Raw genomic sequence first — 18193 nt, forward strand, 5'->3', positions numbered from 1 at the left:
TTTTTAAAAGATTTTATTTATTTGTCAGAGAGAGAGAGAGAAAGCCTGGGAGGAGAGGCAGAGGGAGAGGGAGTAGCAGTCTCCCTGCTGAGCAAGGAGCCAGATGCGGGACTCTACCCTGAAGGCAGATGCTTAACTGGCTGAACCACCCAGTCATCTGGAAAGATTACTTTCCTATAATCATGTAGCTATTGAGTTATCAAACTGAATTTTGAATCCAGGGCTGAATTTTAAGTTCATGGTTTCTAAAACACTCTTAAAAGCTAAATGTTGTATTTTTTTTTCCCTAAATGGAATCTATATAAGATATATAATTACCTATGTATAAATACTAGATTAAATCTTCATTTAAGTGGGCTACCTGATAAATCACCGTATTATCCTTTTCTCTTGGATTTCTTTCTTTATTCCTGACACAGAATCAAGCAGCTCTAATTCGAGGCTACTGATACTAACTAGTACAGATTATTTAACTTTTTCGATGACTAAGAGCTACTTGTATCCCCACATTATCTATTCAGAGCGGAAGTAGCTCCACTATAGAAGCTCTATAGAGTTAGAAGCGTCTATTGGGAATGAGAATAATTGTGAAAGTAAGTCACGGGAACCACTAGTTCACTGGAACTTAGTAAAAGGAATAATGGTGGCAACATGTGACTTAGAAACTAACAGGTAAGATTTTATTTTATTTTATTTCACTTTATTTTAAAGATTATTTATTTATTTATTTGACACAGAGAGATTACAAGTAGGCAGAGAGGCAGACAGAGAGAGAGGAAGGGAAGCAGGCTCCCCGCTGAGCAGACAGCCTGATGTGGGGCTCAATCCCAGGACACTGGGATCATGACCAGAACCGAAGGCAGAGGCTTTAACCCACTGAGCCACCCAGATGTCCCTAAAAGGTAAGATTTTAAAGGTCAATTTATTCTTGAATTATCACTGGATGCTCTCTAGGTCTCTTCCAACTGAGATGCAAAATTTAGACAGGCATACTGTTGGGTGTGTCTCATAAAAGGAATGTCAACACAATGTAAAATTAATCCATTTCCTTTAAAAAACTAGATTTTAAAAAATATCTGCAAATAAAACCATTTGGACTACACAATCTTCCTTTTTATCTTTATACTCACCAGTGTCTCCACTGTTAACTCTTCTTCTAGGAATGGCTTTCACTCGTGCAGGTAAGATGGAGTGTTGTTTATCATATTCAGAAGCAACAACTGAGTATGATCTTTGGAAGACAGTTCTCTTTGCAAGATCAGTGTCGGTTATGGGGCTAGTTTCCAAACTGCAGAAAGAACAGAATGCCCGATAAAAACTTAGGAGAAGAAGTGAATAAAGTGAAATTATATTTAATTTATAGTAGTATAGTCAAATATATGAACTTATATCTCGTGGAAAAACACAAATTCAAAGCCAACTTGACAAGCGCTCTTTAACTCACAATTTGATCTTTCCAAATGCACTAACATCTTGATTGATTTCAGAACCTGTGTCCCAAAACTTCTGGTTTTCTTAAATCTACTTTGCATTTTTTAAAAAATATTTTATTTATTTATTCGACAGAAATCACAAGTAGGCAAAGAGGCAGGCAGAGAGAGATGGGGAAGTAGGCTCCCCGCTGAGCAGAGAGCCCGATGCGGGACTCGATCCTAGGACCCTGGGATCATGACCTGAGCTAAAGGCAAAGGCTTTAACCCACTGAGCCACCCAGGTGCTCCTACTTTGCATTTTTAAATGAAAAAGAAGAAAAGGTATTCAATGTTCTAAACTCCTTTCAAAATCAAAAGCATTCTGGTGGAAGTTATGTCACGATATTCAAGAAACCTAGACAGATAAATTCGTAAGAGCACAGAAAAGAAAGAAAATAGATATGTACATACATAACAAATTGGAAAGTGAAACAATTCAAGGTTCTTTCTGTGCCTGAGTTTTCTATTACATTTCTCATTCTTGGGAAGTGCTGCCCACAACCCCTTCTAGAACATGGCCATACTAAGTATAATGAAAGGTAACAAACTGATTTTTGGTGTAGAGTTACAGTATACTGACATTCTGGAAGAACTCAGTTTAAGTAAACTAACAATTTTTCTATTTACTATAGCAACATTAAAAAATACTTGAAAAGTTACTAATATAATAATATATTATACTAATATAATACTGAAGCTTTTCATAAAAAAGAGAAATACCTTTCCTTACTTCCTCTCTAAGACAGCTTATTCTTTCAGGTGGGTTTTTGTTTTTTTTTTTTTTTTTTTTTTCCTGTTACCTCATTCCAAATAGGGAAATTTTGCTCACTGTGAGTTCTGGATTTCTTTTCATCATTCAAGCCAGGTTTGAACTCTTATGTCTGTCATTCATGCTTATACGTTTTCTAGAAACTAGTTACCTCCCTGATGTTTTCTGTACTCACCACCTCTCTAAGGGTATAGACATTCTCATTTGAACAGGCTGTAAATACCTCATATAACCCAGGGTGGTAAAAGTGCCTGGATGTCAGCTTGGGCCAACAGGTTCCAGAATGACCAGAGAAGAGAGTCTAATTTAATTTAACAGAACTAATTTAATTCACTTTATAAATGGTTTTACTACAAAACTCAAGACCTCTGTTGTGCTTTCAGAGGAAGTTTATCAACTTGAAAAACAAAACAAAACCCGAACTGCTATACAACCTAAAAAGAAAATGACTCATTCTCATAAAAATGGTTATGCTTGTAAAAAAAGAAAAAATTCAAAGATAACCACCACAACCTTGGCTACTTTCCATCAGATTACTCCCTGTTGTGGGGGGCTGTCTTGTACTACTGTAGTTTGATTAGTAACATTCCTCACCTCTCCACACTGGGATGCTGACTAAACTAGCCTAGTTATGGCAAACAAGGATGTTTTCAAATACTGCCGGTGTCACCTGCAAGGTAAAACCACCCTTTTACTCCCCACTGATTTAATGGAATCATTATTCATTATCTTTTGTAATAGCTTGAGTTTGTCAAGACTTTTTAAAGAATAGCTCAAAGATGCTCTATTCCCTGAATTACTATATGCTTGGGATGTCTCAACCTGGCTGAATATAAAACACTTGAGTCATAGTTTCTTTTATTTAGGACTTTATGAAAATTACTCTTATGTGTAAAGTATATAATCTTTTAAATGTGCTTTTCATGCATTTATTTGATTAATCCATAATTTAGTTCTAAGATTCCCAAGACCCTTTTTTAAAAAAAATTTATTTTTTATTTTTTATAAACATATAATATATTTTTATCCCCAGGGGTATAGGTCTGTGAATCGCCCAGTTTACACATTTCACAGCACTCACTAAAGCACATTCCCTCCCCAGTGTCCATAACCCCACCCTCCTTCTCTCAACCCCCCTCCCCCCAGCAACCCTGTTTGTTTTGTGAGATTAAGAGTCACTTATGGTTTGTCTCCCTCCCAATCCCATCTTGTTTCATATATTCTTCTCCTACACCCTTAAGCCCCCATGTTGCATCACACTTCCTCATATCAGGAAGATCATATGACAGTTGTCTTTCTCTGCTTGACTTATTTCGCTAAGCATGATACGCTCTAGTTCCATCCACGCTGTAGCAAATGGCAAGATTTCATTTCTTTTGATGGCTGCAGAGTATTCCATTGTGTATATATACCACTTCTTCTTTATCCATTCAACTGTTGATGGACATCTAGGTTCTTTCCATAGTTTGGCTATTGTGGACATTGCTGCTATAAACATTCGGGTGCATGTGCCCCTTCGGATCACTACGTTTGTATCTTTAGGGTAAATACCCAGTAGTGCTATTGCTGGGTCCTAGGGTAGTTCTATTTCCAACATTTTGAGGAACCTCCATGTTGTTTTCCAGAGAGGTTGCACCAGCGTGCATTCCCACCAACAGTGTAGGAGGGTTCCCCGTTCTCCGCATCCTCGCCAGCATCTGTCATTTCCTGACTTGTTAATTTTAGCCATTCTGACTGGTGTGAGGTGATATCTCATTGTGGTTTTGATTCGTATTTCCCTGATGCCAAGTGATATGGAGCACTTTTTCATGTGTCTGTTGGCCATCTGGATGTCTTCTTTGCAGAAATGTCTGTTCATGTCCTCTGCCCATTTCTTGAGTGGATTATTTGTTCTTTGGGTGTTGAGTTTGCTAAGTTCTTTATAGATTTTGGACACTAGCCCTTTATCGGATACGTCGTTTGCAAATACCTTCTCCCATTCTGTCAGTTGTCTTTTGGTTTTATTAACTCTTTCCTTTCTGTGCAAAAGCTTTTGATCTTGATGAAATCCCAATAGTTCATTTTTGCCCCTGCTTCCCTTGCATTTGGCGATGTTCCTAGGAAGATGTTGCTGCAGTTGAGGTCGAAGAGGTTGCTGCCTGTGTTCTCCTCAAAGATTTTGATGGAGTCCTTTCTCACATTGAGGTCCTTCATCCATTTTGAGTCTATTTTCGTGTGTGGTGTAAGGAAATGGTCCAATTTCATTTTTCTGCATGTGGCTGTCCAATTTTCCCAACACCATTTATTGAAGAGGCTGTCTATTTTCCATTGGACATTCTTTCCTGCTTTGTCGAAGATTAGTTGACCATAGAGTTGAGGGTCTATTTTTGGGCTTTCTATTCTGTTCCATTGTTCTGTGTGTCTGTTTTTGTGCCAGTTCCATGCTGTCTTGATGATGACAGCTTTGTAATAGAGCTTGAAGTCTGGAATTGTGATGCCACCAACTTTGGCTTTCTTTTTCAAAATTCCTTTGGCTACTCGAGGTCTTTTCTGGTTCCATATAAATTTTAGGATTATTTATTCCATTTCTTTGAAAAAGATGGATGATACTTTGATAGGAATTGCATTAAATGTGTAGATTGCTTTAGGTAGCATAGACATTTTCACAATATTTATTCTTCCAATCCAGGAGCATGGAACACTTTCCATTTCTTTGTGTCTTCCTCAATTTCTTTCATGAGTACTTTATAGTTTTCTGAGTATAGATTCTGCGCCTCTTTGGTTAGGTTTATTCCTAGGTATCTTATGGTTTTGGGTCAATTGTAAATGGTATTGACTGCTTAATTTCTCTTTCTTCTGTCTTGTTGTTGGTGTAGAGAAATGCAACTAATTTCTGTGGATTGATTTTATATCCTGACACTTTACTGAATTCCTGTACAAGTTCTAGCAGTTTTGGAGTGGAGTCTTTTGGGTTTTCCACATATAGTATATCATCTTTGAAGAGTGTTAGTTTGACTTCTTCTTTGACGATTTGGATGCCTTTAATTTCCTTTTGTTGTCTGATTGCTGAGGCTAGGACTTCTAGTACTATGTTGAATAGCAGTGGTGATAATGGGCATCCCTGCCGTGTTCCTGACCTTAGCGGAAAAGCTTCAGTTTTTATCCACTGAGAATATTTGCCGTGGGTTTTTCATAGATGGCTTTGATGATATTGAGGTGTGTGCCCTCTATCCCTACACTTTGAAGAGTTTTGATCAGGAAGGGATGCTGTACTTTGTCAGATGCTTTTTCAGCATCTATTGAGAGTATCATATGCTTCTTGTTCTTTCTTTTATTGATGTGTTGTATCACATTGACTGATTTGCGGATGTTGAACCAACCTTGCAGCCCTGGAATAAATCCCACTTGGTCGTGGTGAATAATCCTTTTAATGTACTGTTGGATCCTATTGGCTAGTATTTTGGTGAGAATTTTCGCATCTGTGTTCATCAAGGATATTGGTCTATAGCTCTCTTTTTTGATTGGATCCTTGTCTGGTTTTGGGATCAAGGTGATGCTGGCCTCATAAAATGAGTTTGGAAGTTTTCCTTCCATTTCTATTTTCTGGAACAGTTTCAGGAGAATAGGAATTAGCTCTTCTTTAAATGTTTGGTAGAATTCCCCCAGGAAGCCGTCTGGCCCTGGGCTTTTGTTTGTTTGGAGATTCTTAATGACTGTTTCAATCTCCTTACTGGTTATGGGTCTGTTCAGGCTTTCTATTTCTTCCTGGTTCAGTTGTGGTAATTTATATGTTTCTAGGAATGCATCCATTTCTTCCAGATTGTCAAATTTGTTGGTGTAGAGTTGCTCATAGTATGTTCTTATAATTGTTTGTACTTCTTTGGTGTTAGTTGTGATCTCTCCTCTTTCATTCATGATTTTATTTATTTGGGTCCTTACTCTTTTCTTCTTGATAAGTATGGCCAGGGGCTTATCAATTTTATTAATTCTTTCAAAGAACGAGCTCCTAGTTTCGTTGATTTGTTCTATTGATTTTTGGTTTCTATTTCATTGATCTCTGCTCTGATCTTTATGATTTCTCTTCTCCTGCTGGGCTTAGGGTTTCTTTCTTGCTCTTTCTCCAGTTCCTTTAGGTGTAGGGTTAGGGTGTATACCTGAGACCTTTCTTGTTTCTTGAGAAAGGCTTGTACCGCTATATATTTTCCTCTCAGGCCTGCCTTTATTGTGTCCCACAGATTTTGAATCATTGTGTTTTCATTATTGTTTGTTTCCATGATTTTTTTCAATTCTTCTTTAATTTCCTGGTTGACCCATTCATTCTTTAGAAGAATGCTGTTTAGTCTCCCTGTATTTGGGTTCTTTTCAAACTTCCTCTTGTGGTTGAGTTCTAGCTTCAGAGCATTGTGGTCTGAAAATATGCAGGGAATGATCCCAATCTTTTGATACCGGTTGAGTCCTGATTTAGGACCGAGGATGTGATCTATTCTGGAGAATGTTCCATGTGCACTAAAGAAGAATGTTCATTCTGTTGCTTTGGGATGAAATGTTCTGAATATATCTGTGATGTCCATCTGGTCCAGTGTGTCATTTAAGGCCTTTATTTCCTTGTTGATCTTTTGCTTGGATGATCTGTCCATTTTGTGAGGGGAGTGTTAAAGTCCCCTACTATTATTGTATTATTGTTGATGTGTTTCTTTGATTTTGTTATTAATTGGTTTATATAGTTGGCTGCTCCCACACTGGGGGCATAGACATTTAAAATTGTTAGATCTTCTTGGTGGACAGACCCTTTGAGTATGATATAGTGTCCTTCCTCATCTCTTATTATAGTCTTTGGCTTAAAATCTAATTGATCTGATATAAGGATTGCCACTCCTGCTTTCTTCTGATGTCCATTAGCATGGTAAATTCTTTTCCACACCCTCACTTTAAATCTGGAGGTATTTTCGGGCTTAAAATGAGTTTCTTGGAGGCAACATATAGATGGGTTTTGTTTTTTTATCCATTCTGATACCCTGTGTCTTTTGATTGGGGCATTTAGCCCATTACATTCAGGGTAACTATTGAGAGATATGAATTTAGTGCCATTGTATTGCCTGTAAGGTGACTGTTACTGTATATGGTCTCTGTTCCTTACTGATCTACCACTTGTAGGCTCTCTCTTTGCTTAGAGGACCCCTTTCAATATTTCCTGTAGAGCTGGTTTGGTGTTTGCAAATTCTTTCAGTTTTTGTTTGTCCTGGAAGCTTTTAATCTCTCCTTCTATTTTCAATGATAGCCTAACTGGATATAGTATTCTTGGCTGTATGTTTTTCTCATTCAGTGCTCTGAATATATCATGCCAGCTCTTTCTGGCCTGCCAGGTCTCTGTGGATAAGTCTGCTGCCAATCTAATATTTTTACCATTCTATGTTACAGACTTCTTTTCCTGGGCTGCTTTCAGGATTTTCTCTTTGGGACTAAGGCTTGTAAATTTTACTATTAGGTGACAAGGTGTGGGCCTATTCTTATTGATTTTGAGGGGCGTTCTCTGAACCTCCTGAATTTTGATGCTCATTCCCTTTGCCATATTGGGGAAAATCTCCCCAATAATTCTCTCCAGTATACCTTCTGCTCCCCTCTCTTTCTTCTTTTTCTGGAATCCCAATTATTCTAATGTTGTTTCATCTTATGGTGTCACTTATCTCTTGAATTCTCCCCTTGTGGTCCAGTAGCTGTTTGTCCCTCTTTTGCTCAGCTTCTTTATTCTCTGTCATTTGGTCTTCTATATCGCTAATTCCTTCTTCTGCCTCATTTATCCTAGCAGTGAGAGACTCCATTTTTGATTGCACCTCATTAATAGCTTTTTTGATTTCAACTTGGTTAGATTTTAGTTCTTTTATTTCTCCAGAAAGGGCTTTTATATCTCCCGAGAGGGTTTCTCTAAAATCTTCCATGCCTTTTTTGAGCCCGGCTAGAACCTTGAGAATTGTCATTCTGAACTCTAGATCTGACCTATTACCAATGTCTGTATTGATTAGGTCCCTAGCCTTCGGTACTGCCTCTTGTTCTTTTTTTTTTTTGTGGTGAATTTTTCTGCCTTGTCATTTTGTCCAGATAAGAGTATATGAAGGAGCAAGTAAAATACTAAAAGGGTGGCAACAACCCCAGGAAAATATGCTTTAACCAAATCAGAAGAGATCACAAATCGTGAGGGGGGATAAAGGTGATAAAAAGAGGTTCAGGGGGGCGCCTGGGTGGCTCAGTGGGTTGAGCCGCTGCCTTTGGCTCAGGTCATGATCTCAGGGTCCTGGGATCGAGTCCCGCATCGGGCTCTCTGCTCAGCGGGGAGCCTGCTTCCTTCTCTCTCTCTCTCTCTCTGCCTGCCTCTCGGTGTACTTGTAATTTCTCTCTGTCAAATAAATAAATAAAATCTTTAAAAAAAAAAAAGAGGTTCAGGAAGAAAGAAAGAAAAAAAAATGAAAGAAAGAAAAGAATTAAAAAAAGAAAATGAATAAAGAAAAGTATAAAAAAGAAAAAATATATATATATATTAGATAAACTAGTTAAAAACATTAAAAAAGAAAAGGGTAAAAGTTACAAAATTTTTTAGCAGAAGAAGAAAAAAAAAATAAAAAAAGAAAAAACAATTAAATTAACTACAAGACTAAAGAATCATAGGGAGAAAGCCATGAGTTCCGTGCTTTGCCTTCTCCTCCTCTGGAATTCTGCTGCTCTCCTTGGTATTGAAACTGCACTCCTTGGTAGGTGAACTTGGTCACGGCTGGATTTCTTGTTGATCTTCTGGGGGAGGGTCCTGGTGTAGTGATTCTCAAGTGTCTTTGCCCCAAGCGGAATTGCACCGCTCTTACCAGGGGCCGGGCTGAGTAATCCGCTCGGGTTTGCTTTCAGGAGCTTTTGTTCCCTGAGCGCTTTCCGTAGAGTTCCGGAGGACGGGAATACAAATGGCGGCCTCCTGGTCTCCGGCCCGGAGGAGCCGAGATCCTGGGGCCCCATATCTCAGTGCGCCCTCAGAGAACAGCGCCCAGTAACTCCCGTCTGCCTGACCGACGGCCGCGCTCCGAGCTCACCGAGCCTGCGACCGGTTCAAGGTACCCCCGAGCTGTGATCTTACTGTTGGCTCTGTCTTTGTAGCCGGCTTCCCCGTTCTAATACCTATAAGCTCTGCGACACTCAGACACCCCCGATCTTTCTGTGACCCTGCGGGACCTGAGGCCAGGGCTTCACCCCGGTTTAGTCTCTGGAGCGACGTCCCTCAGCGGAACAGACTTTTTAAAGTCCTGATTTTATGCTCCGTTGCTCCACTGCTTGCTGGGAGCCGGCCCCTCCCCCTGGGGTCTATCTTCCCGTCACTTTGGATTCACTTCTCCGCCAGTCCTACCTTTCAGAAAGTGGTTGTTTTTCTGTTTCTAGAATTGCTGTTCTTCTTCTCTTCGATCTGCTGATGGATTTGTAGGTGTTTGCAATCTTTAGATAAGCTATCTAGCTGATCTCCTGCTAGCTGAAGTAGTCTCAGCCTGCTACTTCTCTGCCATCTTGACTCCCCCCCGCCCCAAGACCTCTTATATTTCAGTATGTTTGATCGATTAGGTAAAACTTTCAAGGTAGTATTTTCTTTCTTTTGAAGCACTGGAGACATTGTTTCACTTTTTTTCTTTCATTCAAAGTTGTTCAACAGAAGTCTGAATTCAATATCAACTTTTCCTTTTGCAAAATGACTTCTTTTTTACTGCTCAGATACTTGAGAAATTCTTACGGTTTTTTTACTTGGAATTTCAGTAACTTAACCAAAAAAATTTTTTTTTTATTTTAAATTCTGTTATCTCTCATAGTCACCTGCTATAAAAATTTCCTTTTAATTTGGAAATTCAATACTTATTCATTTGGGGAATTTTTCATATAGTTTTAGATATATTTTTAATGATATTGGTTGGTTTTTCTTCTTTAAAAATACTAGTCATTCCTCCTTTATTAAGATTTAATTTATTTATTTGATGGAGAGAGACACTGAGAGAGGGAACACAAGCAGGGGGAGTGGGAGAGGGAAAGAAGCAGGCTTCCCGTTGAGCAGACAGCCCGAGGTGGGGCTCCATCCTAGGACCCTGGGATCATGGGCCAAGGCAGAGGCTTAACCCTCTGAGCCACCCAGATGCCCCATATTATTATTTTTTTAAAAAGACTTTATTTATTTATTATCTGAGAGAGAGCATGAGCATGAGGAAGGGGTAGAGGGAGAGGAAGAAGCAGGCTATTCACTGAGCAGGGAACCCAATGTGGAACTTGATCCCAGGACCCTAAGATCATGACCTGAGCTGAAGGTAGCCGCTTAACCCACTGAGCCACCCAGGTGCCCTAATACCAGTTATTCTTAGGTTAGACTGTCCTGTTTCCATGCCTGTTTTTTTCATTGTTATAATTATTTATATTTCCCACAGCATAGAACTGTGGGAAACAGGATTCCCTAGACTTCCACTTTCTTCTGACACTAGTGATGATGTTCAGGGCTTCTATGTTAGAGGGTTTCACCTTGACTACGCCAGTCTATGATACACAGAATATTCTAAGATATTCTAAGATATATGTAAACTTCTTTTCATTGTCTTTACCTGAAAGTTTATGCTACTTGATTTTGGTCCTAAAGGTTAATAACAACTCAATGAATCACATTTACTAACTAGTCTCAAAATGGTTTCTAACTCTTTAAGAAAATCTATAGAGATACTTTATTACCTTCAAAGTTATAAAAGACTACACTGTACTCTTCAGAGAAACTTTTAAAAATCTTTCTTCTTTAGAGAAAATTTTAAAAGCAGCTCAAAAAAACTCTGATGAATAATCCACACAGCCGGGGGCGGGGGGAAGTCGCAAGTATTTTCAGTGGAAAAACACTCATTTGGATATATGAATTCTACTGTCTGTGTTCAACTCTGTTATAGTAGTTTATAATAATAATAGCATAGTATTAACACAGTGGCATACCTGAAGAAGTGCATTCTTTCTTCCTTCAGCAAATGTCTTCCTTTCCAATGATAATGTGTATGCAGTTACTCATGTCTGATATCCTGACACGATCCTAAACTTATCCTTTTCATTAGCCAGTTAGCCAACAAGCCACACTGACTTTTACTAGAAAACATTTCTATTATCCAACTTTTTTTTTCCATAATCATTGCCAACATAATCCAACTCCACACACTTAGTGAAAATCTCTGACTAAATTTATAAGCTTCTCAGCTGACACTGTTTAGACTATCTTTGCATTTTTATCATGCAGTTTCTCCTCCAAAAAGTCATGGTGGTACCCTAATTCCTTCTGCATTATATTTACATGCTTTTATTCAGTTTTCAAGAAGGTCTTTACACTGATGTTACTACCATACTTAAGTTAGTGGGAGAAGACTGTATACAATAGTCCAGTGAATTCAAGATTTATTTTTGGTACTAATTTTCCCATGGAACTTTCTTTAAGGACTGCCTCAAACTGACCTTTCTCTAGTCTGGTTTACGACAGCACTCAATGATACAGTATTATACAACAGAGTCCTTCATTATTACTTCCATTAGTTGATCTTTTCTCTCCAACTAGTCTGCCTCTGCTATCAAGGACTTTGTCTTATTCATGTATGTATGCTTTTTCTTACAGCTCTAATAGTTAGCAGAGATTCAATGTCCTTCTTGAAATGAAAGGACATAACAAAAGAACTTCTAAAGCATTCTTTTCTAGTTCAAAGTCCTTCTACCACCAAACACTGCTATTCAACAGAGAGGAGAGAAGTGAAATACCTTGGAGGCATAGACTTCATATTGCTCTCTGGCTCTTCAAATACATTAGGACTTGCATCTGGTGTCACGGATATGTATGGGGCAGGTACAGATGTTGAACGTAGGTATCTCATTTCATCCTGGAATAGGTTGTCATCTTGATAGCCCACAAAGTTTTCATGATGATGCCTGCATTAAATCAAACCCAGTGACTTCAAGTATGACAGCACCATAGATACTTTTCATTTTTAATCTCGCTCATAAAAGTAAAAGCAGCACATGTAACTGTAAGGGTGAAATATTAAAACAATCATAGATATAAGTAGAAGGAAATAAAAGTGACAATTTCATACATAATTATTCCAGGTACTACAAATATTTCAAATCCAAAATTGAAATCCTTTTCTTTTATTTTGAGAACTTCTCTATCCCCTATTGTTTTGATGAGTGATCCCACCAACTATCCAGGTGCCTGGGCCAAAGTATCTTGGTTTTGTGGTAGGTCTAGTCCTCAATTATGACCAGTTATGACCACTCAGCCCTATGAATACTAGGTTTCCTCTCTTCTGACTCCCTGTCATCATTGCTTGGTTCAGGCTCATGTTTCTTGTATGGGCTATTGAAATACAGTCACCATTTTTGGTAGGAACATATGTAAGAATCAAATTTGAGAACGATCAGATCCATGAAATGTTCCATGGGGTTGGGTGGGTGTAGGTTCCATTCCCCAGAAGGCTAAAAATAGAAAATCAATATTATGGTACAGTGGCATTTTTTAAAACATGTTTTACAATTTGATTCTTTACTTTTCGAACTGGAACAGAGAGTTGTTAACCTAAGTCTACTAAGTGGTCTGACTTAAGCTAAAGATTTATTGCATTTGGCATACTAATGATCTCCATCTTGGTCTCAAATGCATTTAGTATCACATTCCATTTTGTTTCCTGCTTGTTTTATTAAAATAGTAAGTAGAAAACTAAAAAAAAACCCCAAACTATATAATTCTGCTACAGAGAGGACAACATCATCAAAATGGAAATGTTGGTTGGTGAGCCATTCCTGCAGGCAATTTCCAGAAATCTTCATTTGACAACTGTTGAAAAGCAGTCTGAATTTGGTATATTAAAGTCTGTTTACAATGCCAGTGTACAGTGTATGGAAGTATAGGCTGTACAGCTCAAGTCCAATACAGGAAAATAGTATACTATTAACAGGTTTCCCCCACCTTCAGTTATACCCTTTATGAGGTTTCCATGTTTGAAGCAGAATGATCTTATAACTACAAATCAGTTTATGCATTTCCCTGTTTAATATTCCTTAACTGTTCTCCCTGTGGGATAAAATCCAAACTTAGTATTGACTGCAGAGCCCCATATTATGTGGGCTTAGGTAACTACTTCTGGGGCATTTCCTATTTTTCTCCCAAAGGCCAATGCTTTCACCAGCCTCTGATTCCTTAAATGTGTAATGCTATTTCATGTGTGTCTTCATGCACATGCCTTACTCTGTGAGGAACTGCTTTCCTCTACCACCTACTTGATTGATTCCTATTTATCTCTCAAGACTGCTAAAATGTCAGATCCTTTGGGAAACCTTTCCTGATTCCTTGGAAAGATAGGTACTCTCCATCCTTCAGGCTCTAACAGCATTCCATGCATACTTCTATCACAGAACTCCTCACAAAAACATTTTAAATGTTTCCTTTATTGGTCTGTCTTCCCACCAGAGTGTGGAACACCTGAATTGTATTATATTTATGTATTATGTACATATATATATACACACATATACATATTATGTATATGTACATATAAGATATATGTACATATAATGTATATGTACATATATGTATTATATTTATCTTGGTGTCTTCAAGGTCTAGAACAAAGCTGGTTCCCAGCTAACTAACATTTAAATACTAACAGAATGAAACTTTAAAAAATGAAAGATTTCAATAGCAAATTTTTTTTCCACTATAGTACTTCCACCTATTAATAGACTGAAGTCAACTTTCCAAAAACTAAAAGACAGCTATTGTCTTAGTTTCTAAGTCATTTTTGCACTAATAATACAAATTGATATAGCGTTTACATGTTTTTTAAAAATACCTACTACCACAAAGTGTGTACCCTACCAGTCATATATTGGTCAAAACAACTCACAAAATACATTCCTGGAGGTCTTTTATTGTACACAAAAGGAATGTAGTGTGGGTATTCAGAGAATGATATTAATCAGCAATGGCTATTAATCCCAAGTGATTAAAAACAAACAACCACCAAGTTATATTACCTAGCTAATGTCTGCAGGTAGAGACAAGGCATTTTAACAGGAAGATCCTCAGAAATGCCCTCTTTCACGCTGGGAAGATGAGACTGAAATGGCTTTGCAGGATGGTAACAGAGAATGCTTGGCTCTGCTGCACTGCTCAGGGACAGCAGGAAGAGCGCGTTTGCTTTAATCACCTGGTGAGCTTCCATGGTGGGCAAGGCACGAGGAGTCTTGACTTGCACTGGCTTCCTCCTGGACTGCTTGACCTGGCAAAGAAAACTGTGCAGTGATCTCCTTCTACTTGGATTCAAATGTCAAATTTCTTAGCCTGGCTATTGTGAGTTCTAATAAAAATTACTGAATACTTACAGAACAATTTTAAAATAATAATAGTGATTACTAAAAATAACATTCACTTCATGCTTTTCCTGAACTGTCTGAAATTATTTTATTTTGGACACAAACTATCTCTTTCCTTCCCTTGGGAAAATTTAAATGTAATTATTTTTTAAAGGGTAAATAGTGTGCGTGTGTGTATGTGCATTATATGTTTGGAAAAATTTTAGTTAGGTGTGCCTCTAGTTCCCATAGACCTAAAACATAATTAAGGGTTTAAGACAAAGAGAGGAGAAAGTGGAAAAGGAAAAGGAGAAGGGAAAAGAGGGGAAGTTCAGAGAGATAAAGGTGAAGAGGGAAAGCTATGTACATGTATGAAGTAGTATACCATTAATAATAAAGAATTACATAGTAAATGTTTGTCAGTCAGGCATATGTGCCACAGGCTAGCTGTCTTGTATTATTTAAAGATATAATTTATTTTTGTAATTAAAAATAAAACAACTAACCTAGTACAATATTAAACTTGTATATTGTTCCTATTATAAGATAAGCTGATCTTTAATATCATTTCTGTGGAGTTATCTAATATTGCATGATGATAAAAAGGGATTTTTATAAGATTGATTCCTATAATTAACAGTATAGCCATAACAGAATAAAAAATACCTTCTCCCTCGCAGCAGCCTGTTTTTCACGGAGGTATTTTTCTCTACAGCGATCACATACCAGATACCAAGTGCTTCCTCCTATGCCGCCATCACCACAGTTACCAGCCCATCCTCCACAAAAATGTCCAATGCTATTGTAACCTTGTCCACCAGCATACCGGCCACAACCTTGAAACAAGCGCAAAAATACACTGTAAGTGTCCTTAACAATCCAATGCTTGACACTTGTACATGAATGACGATTTACCTTTGCAAAATAAGGAAAATACTGAAGCAAATATCTGACTTTTTTTTTCCCCAGGCTATTAGCTGTATCAGAAAACATGCTTGGCTAAAAAATAACCAGTTAAGTAATGCCTAAAATACTGGAGATACTCTATATAGTTAGGGAAAAAGAAATTTAAGATAGGGGTACATTTAGGTTTACTGACATATGCCAATAAAATTGGACAAAATATTCTGTAGGAATGGTTTATTTTAAGAAATCATGTATTTTACAGAACATTTCATGTATAATATGTAGAAAGAAAAAAAATTTAACCAAATTCATAATAGGTGAATTTTGGAATACTAATCAATTATTACAGAAATCTTTACATTTATCTAAAATATAGTCTTCTGGGCACCGGTGGCTCAGTTGGTTAAGAGACTGCCTTTGGCTCAGGTCATGATCCTGGAGTCCCAGGACTGAGTCAGCATTGGGCTCCCTGCTCAGCAGGGAGTCTGCTTCTCCCTCTGACCCTTCCCCTCTCTCATGCTCTCTCTCTCTCAAATAAATAAATAAAATCTTAAAAAAAAACAACAACATAAAATACAGTCTTCTGATTAAATAGTTGAGATGACTTCCATAGGAAAATGACCAGGGAAATCAGTATAGTCTAATTTAATTTGCAATTTTTAATAGGAAAACACTAAAATTGAAGGAGACCTAATACTGGGACCTCTCCTATGTATATGGACAGGTCATTATTTCTGTTGTGTTAGACACCTTAACAACACCCTTTGGGTAACACACAACATTTTAAAAATAAACTATTTTAGAATATGATACATTAAGGTACCATTGTACTAGATTGCCTTACTACTATAAGAATTTCTTTACCTATTTTCCACAAAACTGATGCTGATACACTTTAAACAGTTTCCCTTTACTTTAACATAATTTATAGAACAGCTCAACTTAGAAGTGACTAAGTTCCTTTTTTTTTTTTTTTTTTTTTACACAAAGCACTTACAGATTCAATATTTTTACCTGGGTGAGCCTGTCGCATGTGATATGTCACTGGGTACGGATGGGATTCTCCACACAGCTCACAGATGGTATCTTTCTCTGGTCCTCCCACTGCCAGCTGGGCCATCTCACCAAACAAATTACCCCTGGGTCGAACTTCTGTCTTTTCCTTTTTCTTTTTGTCTTTTTTGGCCTTCTTATTTTCTTTTTCACACTCTTTCTTTTTAAGGACTGCACAAGAACCAGGACTTGGAAAAATCATATTCTGGGAAGCTGCTTTGATAGTAGCCAGAGAGATGTCTTCCCAAAATGCCACTAAATGTTGTAAAGTTAAGGGAAGAGGAGATTTGGACTTCATTGGGTGGTGCATGGACATTTCAAAAGTGGCTTCGGTTTTCCCATCCTCACATTTTTCATGTAGAGGTGGTTCTTTAAGCATAGACAACACCTTATTTTTGTTGATACTACCCATTTTAGATATATCTGGTCCATGAGGTGCAATATTAAACATATTCAGTGCAGATGATATCTCCAATGAATGTCTATTTTTTAATTTGGTTTCCTTTTCTTCTGTAGGCTGTTGGCTGTTTAAACTATTTCTTATAGGAGCATGTTCTTTGGAAAGTTCAGGATTAAACTTTAAGAAAGATGAACAGGCCATTGCATCATGGACTATGCCTTCATGCCACAGAAAAGAGGCAAAGACTGCTCTGGCACACTCAGCTACAGAAGGGGACATGGCTTGCTTGGCTGGCTCTAAAGGTTTGGATCCATCTCCTTTAAAGAGAAAGCTAGATTTTTCCTTTTTAGGCCTGGTGTGCCTATTAGCACATTTTCTACTTATTTTGGGGGATGCTCTCATTTCCTGTTCATCTTTCAGTGGTGCTTTTCCTATGCTGAAATGAACTTTATTGGAACTTTCATCGATACTCTTAAATTCACTGCTTTCATCACAGGTGCTATCTGTTAGACTATTTGTTTTCAAAGTACTTGAAGTGCAGACCTCAACCACTTCACTGTGAAGGTTTTCTTGTACCACATGGGGAGAAGGAGCTCTATTTTCGGATCCAGGGGAATCTTTAGAATCCTTTGGTACCGGTTTTGGTTTTGGCGATGTTGATCGTCCCCTTAATGGTTCTGTGAGGGGCATTTTCTTCTTGCGAAGGGTATCTGGGTCAAGTGTGTAAGAGTCTGATTTAGAACGTTCCCGAGGAGGATCAAGTTTAGTTTTAACAGGAGCAGTGCTTTTTTGAGGTAGATTTTTATCATGTGGTGAGGAGGAGCGTGGAGAACTAGCACCAGAAGGGCTAGACCTATTGGTTGGGAGAGTCTTTGGCTTAGGAGATGATGACCGAGAACCTGGTCCTGGGGATTCAGCTCTAAAGCTAGAAGACATCCTCCCATCAGATTTTAGTGTCTGCAAGGTGTTATGGTTGGGGGACAAGGACCTACTATGAGAGTCCGACCTCAACTTTGCAGCATCGGATTTCAACATCAGGGATTCACTAGCTGATAAGCCTTCTGTACCCCTTGGCTTCTTCTGATCAGCAGTAGTCCGGCTCATACGTCCATCAGGTTTAAGTGATCTGCTGTGTTTAGAGGGCAGTTCTGATTTTCCTGGTGTAGAGACTGGTCTAGAAGATGTTGAGATAGTTCCCCGGTCACCTGTATGGTCCATTTTATAGTGAAACTTGTTAATAAA

The 18193-nt window shown here is 38.1% G+C and overlaps 1 protein-coding gene across 1 annotated transcript in view; it reads right to left on the minus strand.

Moving 5' to 3' along the window:
• MYCBP2 (MYC binding protein 2) overlaps positions 1 to 18193 on the minus strand; it is a 267804-nt gene that overhangs the window by 43520 nt on the left and 206091 nt on the right. The window contains exons 57-61 of the mRNA XM_082701514.1: positions 16513 to 18156; positions 15259 to 15428; positions 14275 to 14519; positions 12004 to 12171; positions 1131 to 1288 (exon numbers count right to left, since the gene is read on the minus strand). Of these exons, the coding sequence (XP_082557640.1) occupies positions 1131 to 1288; positions 12004 to 12171; positions 14275 to 14519; positions 15259 to 15428; positions 16513 to 18156 (2385 nt within the window). The remainder of the gene's footprint in view (positions 1 to 1130; positions 1289 to 12003; positions 12172 to 14274; positions 14520 to 15258; positions 15429 to 16512; positions 18157 to 18193) is intronic.

This window comes from Mustela nivalis, assembly GCF_964662115.1.
Source record: "Mustela nivalis genome assembly, chromosome: 15".
NCBI lineage: Eukaryota > Metazoa > Chordata > Mammalia > Carnivora > Mustelidae > Mustela > Mustela nivalis.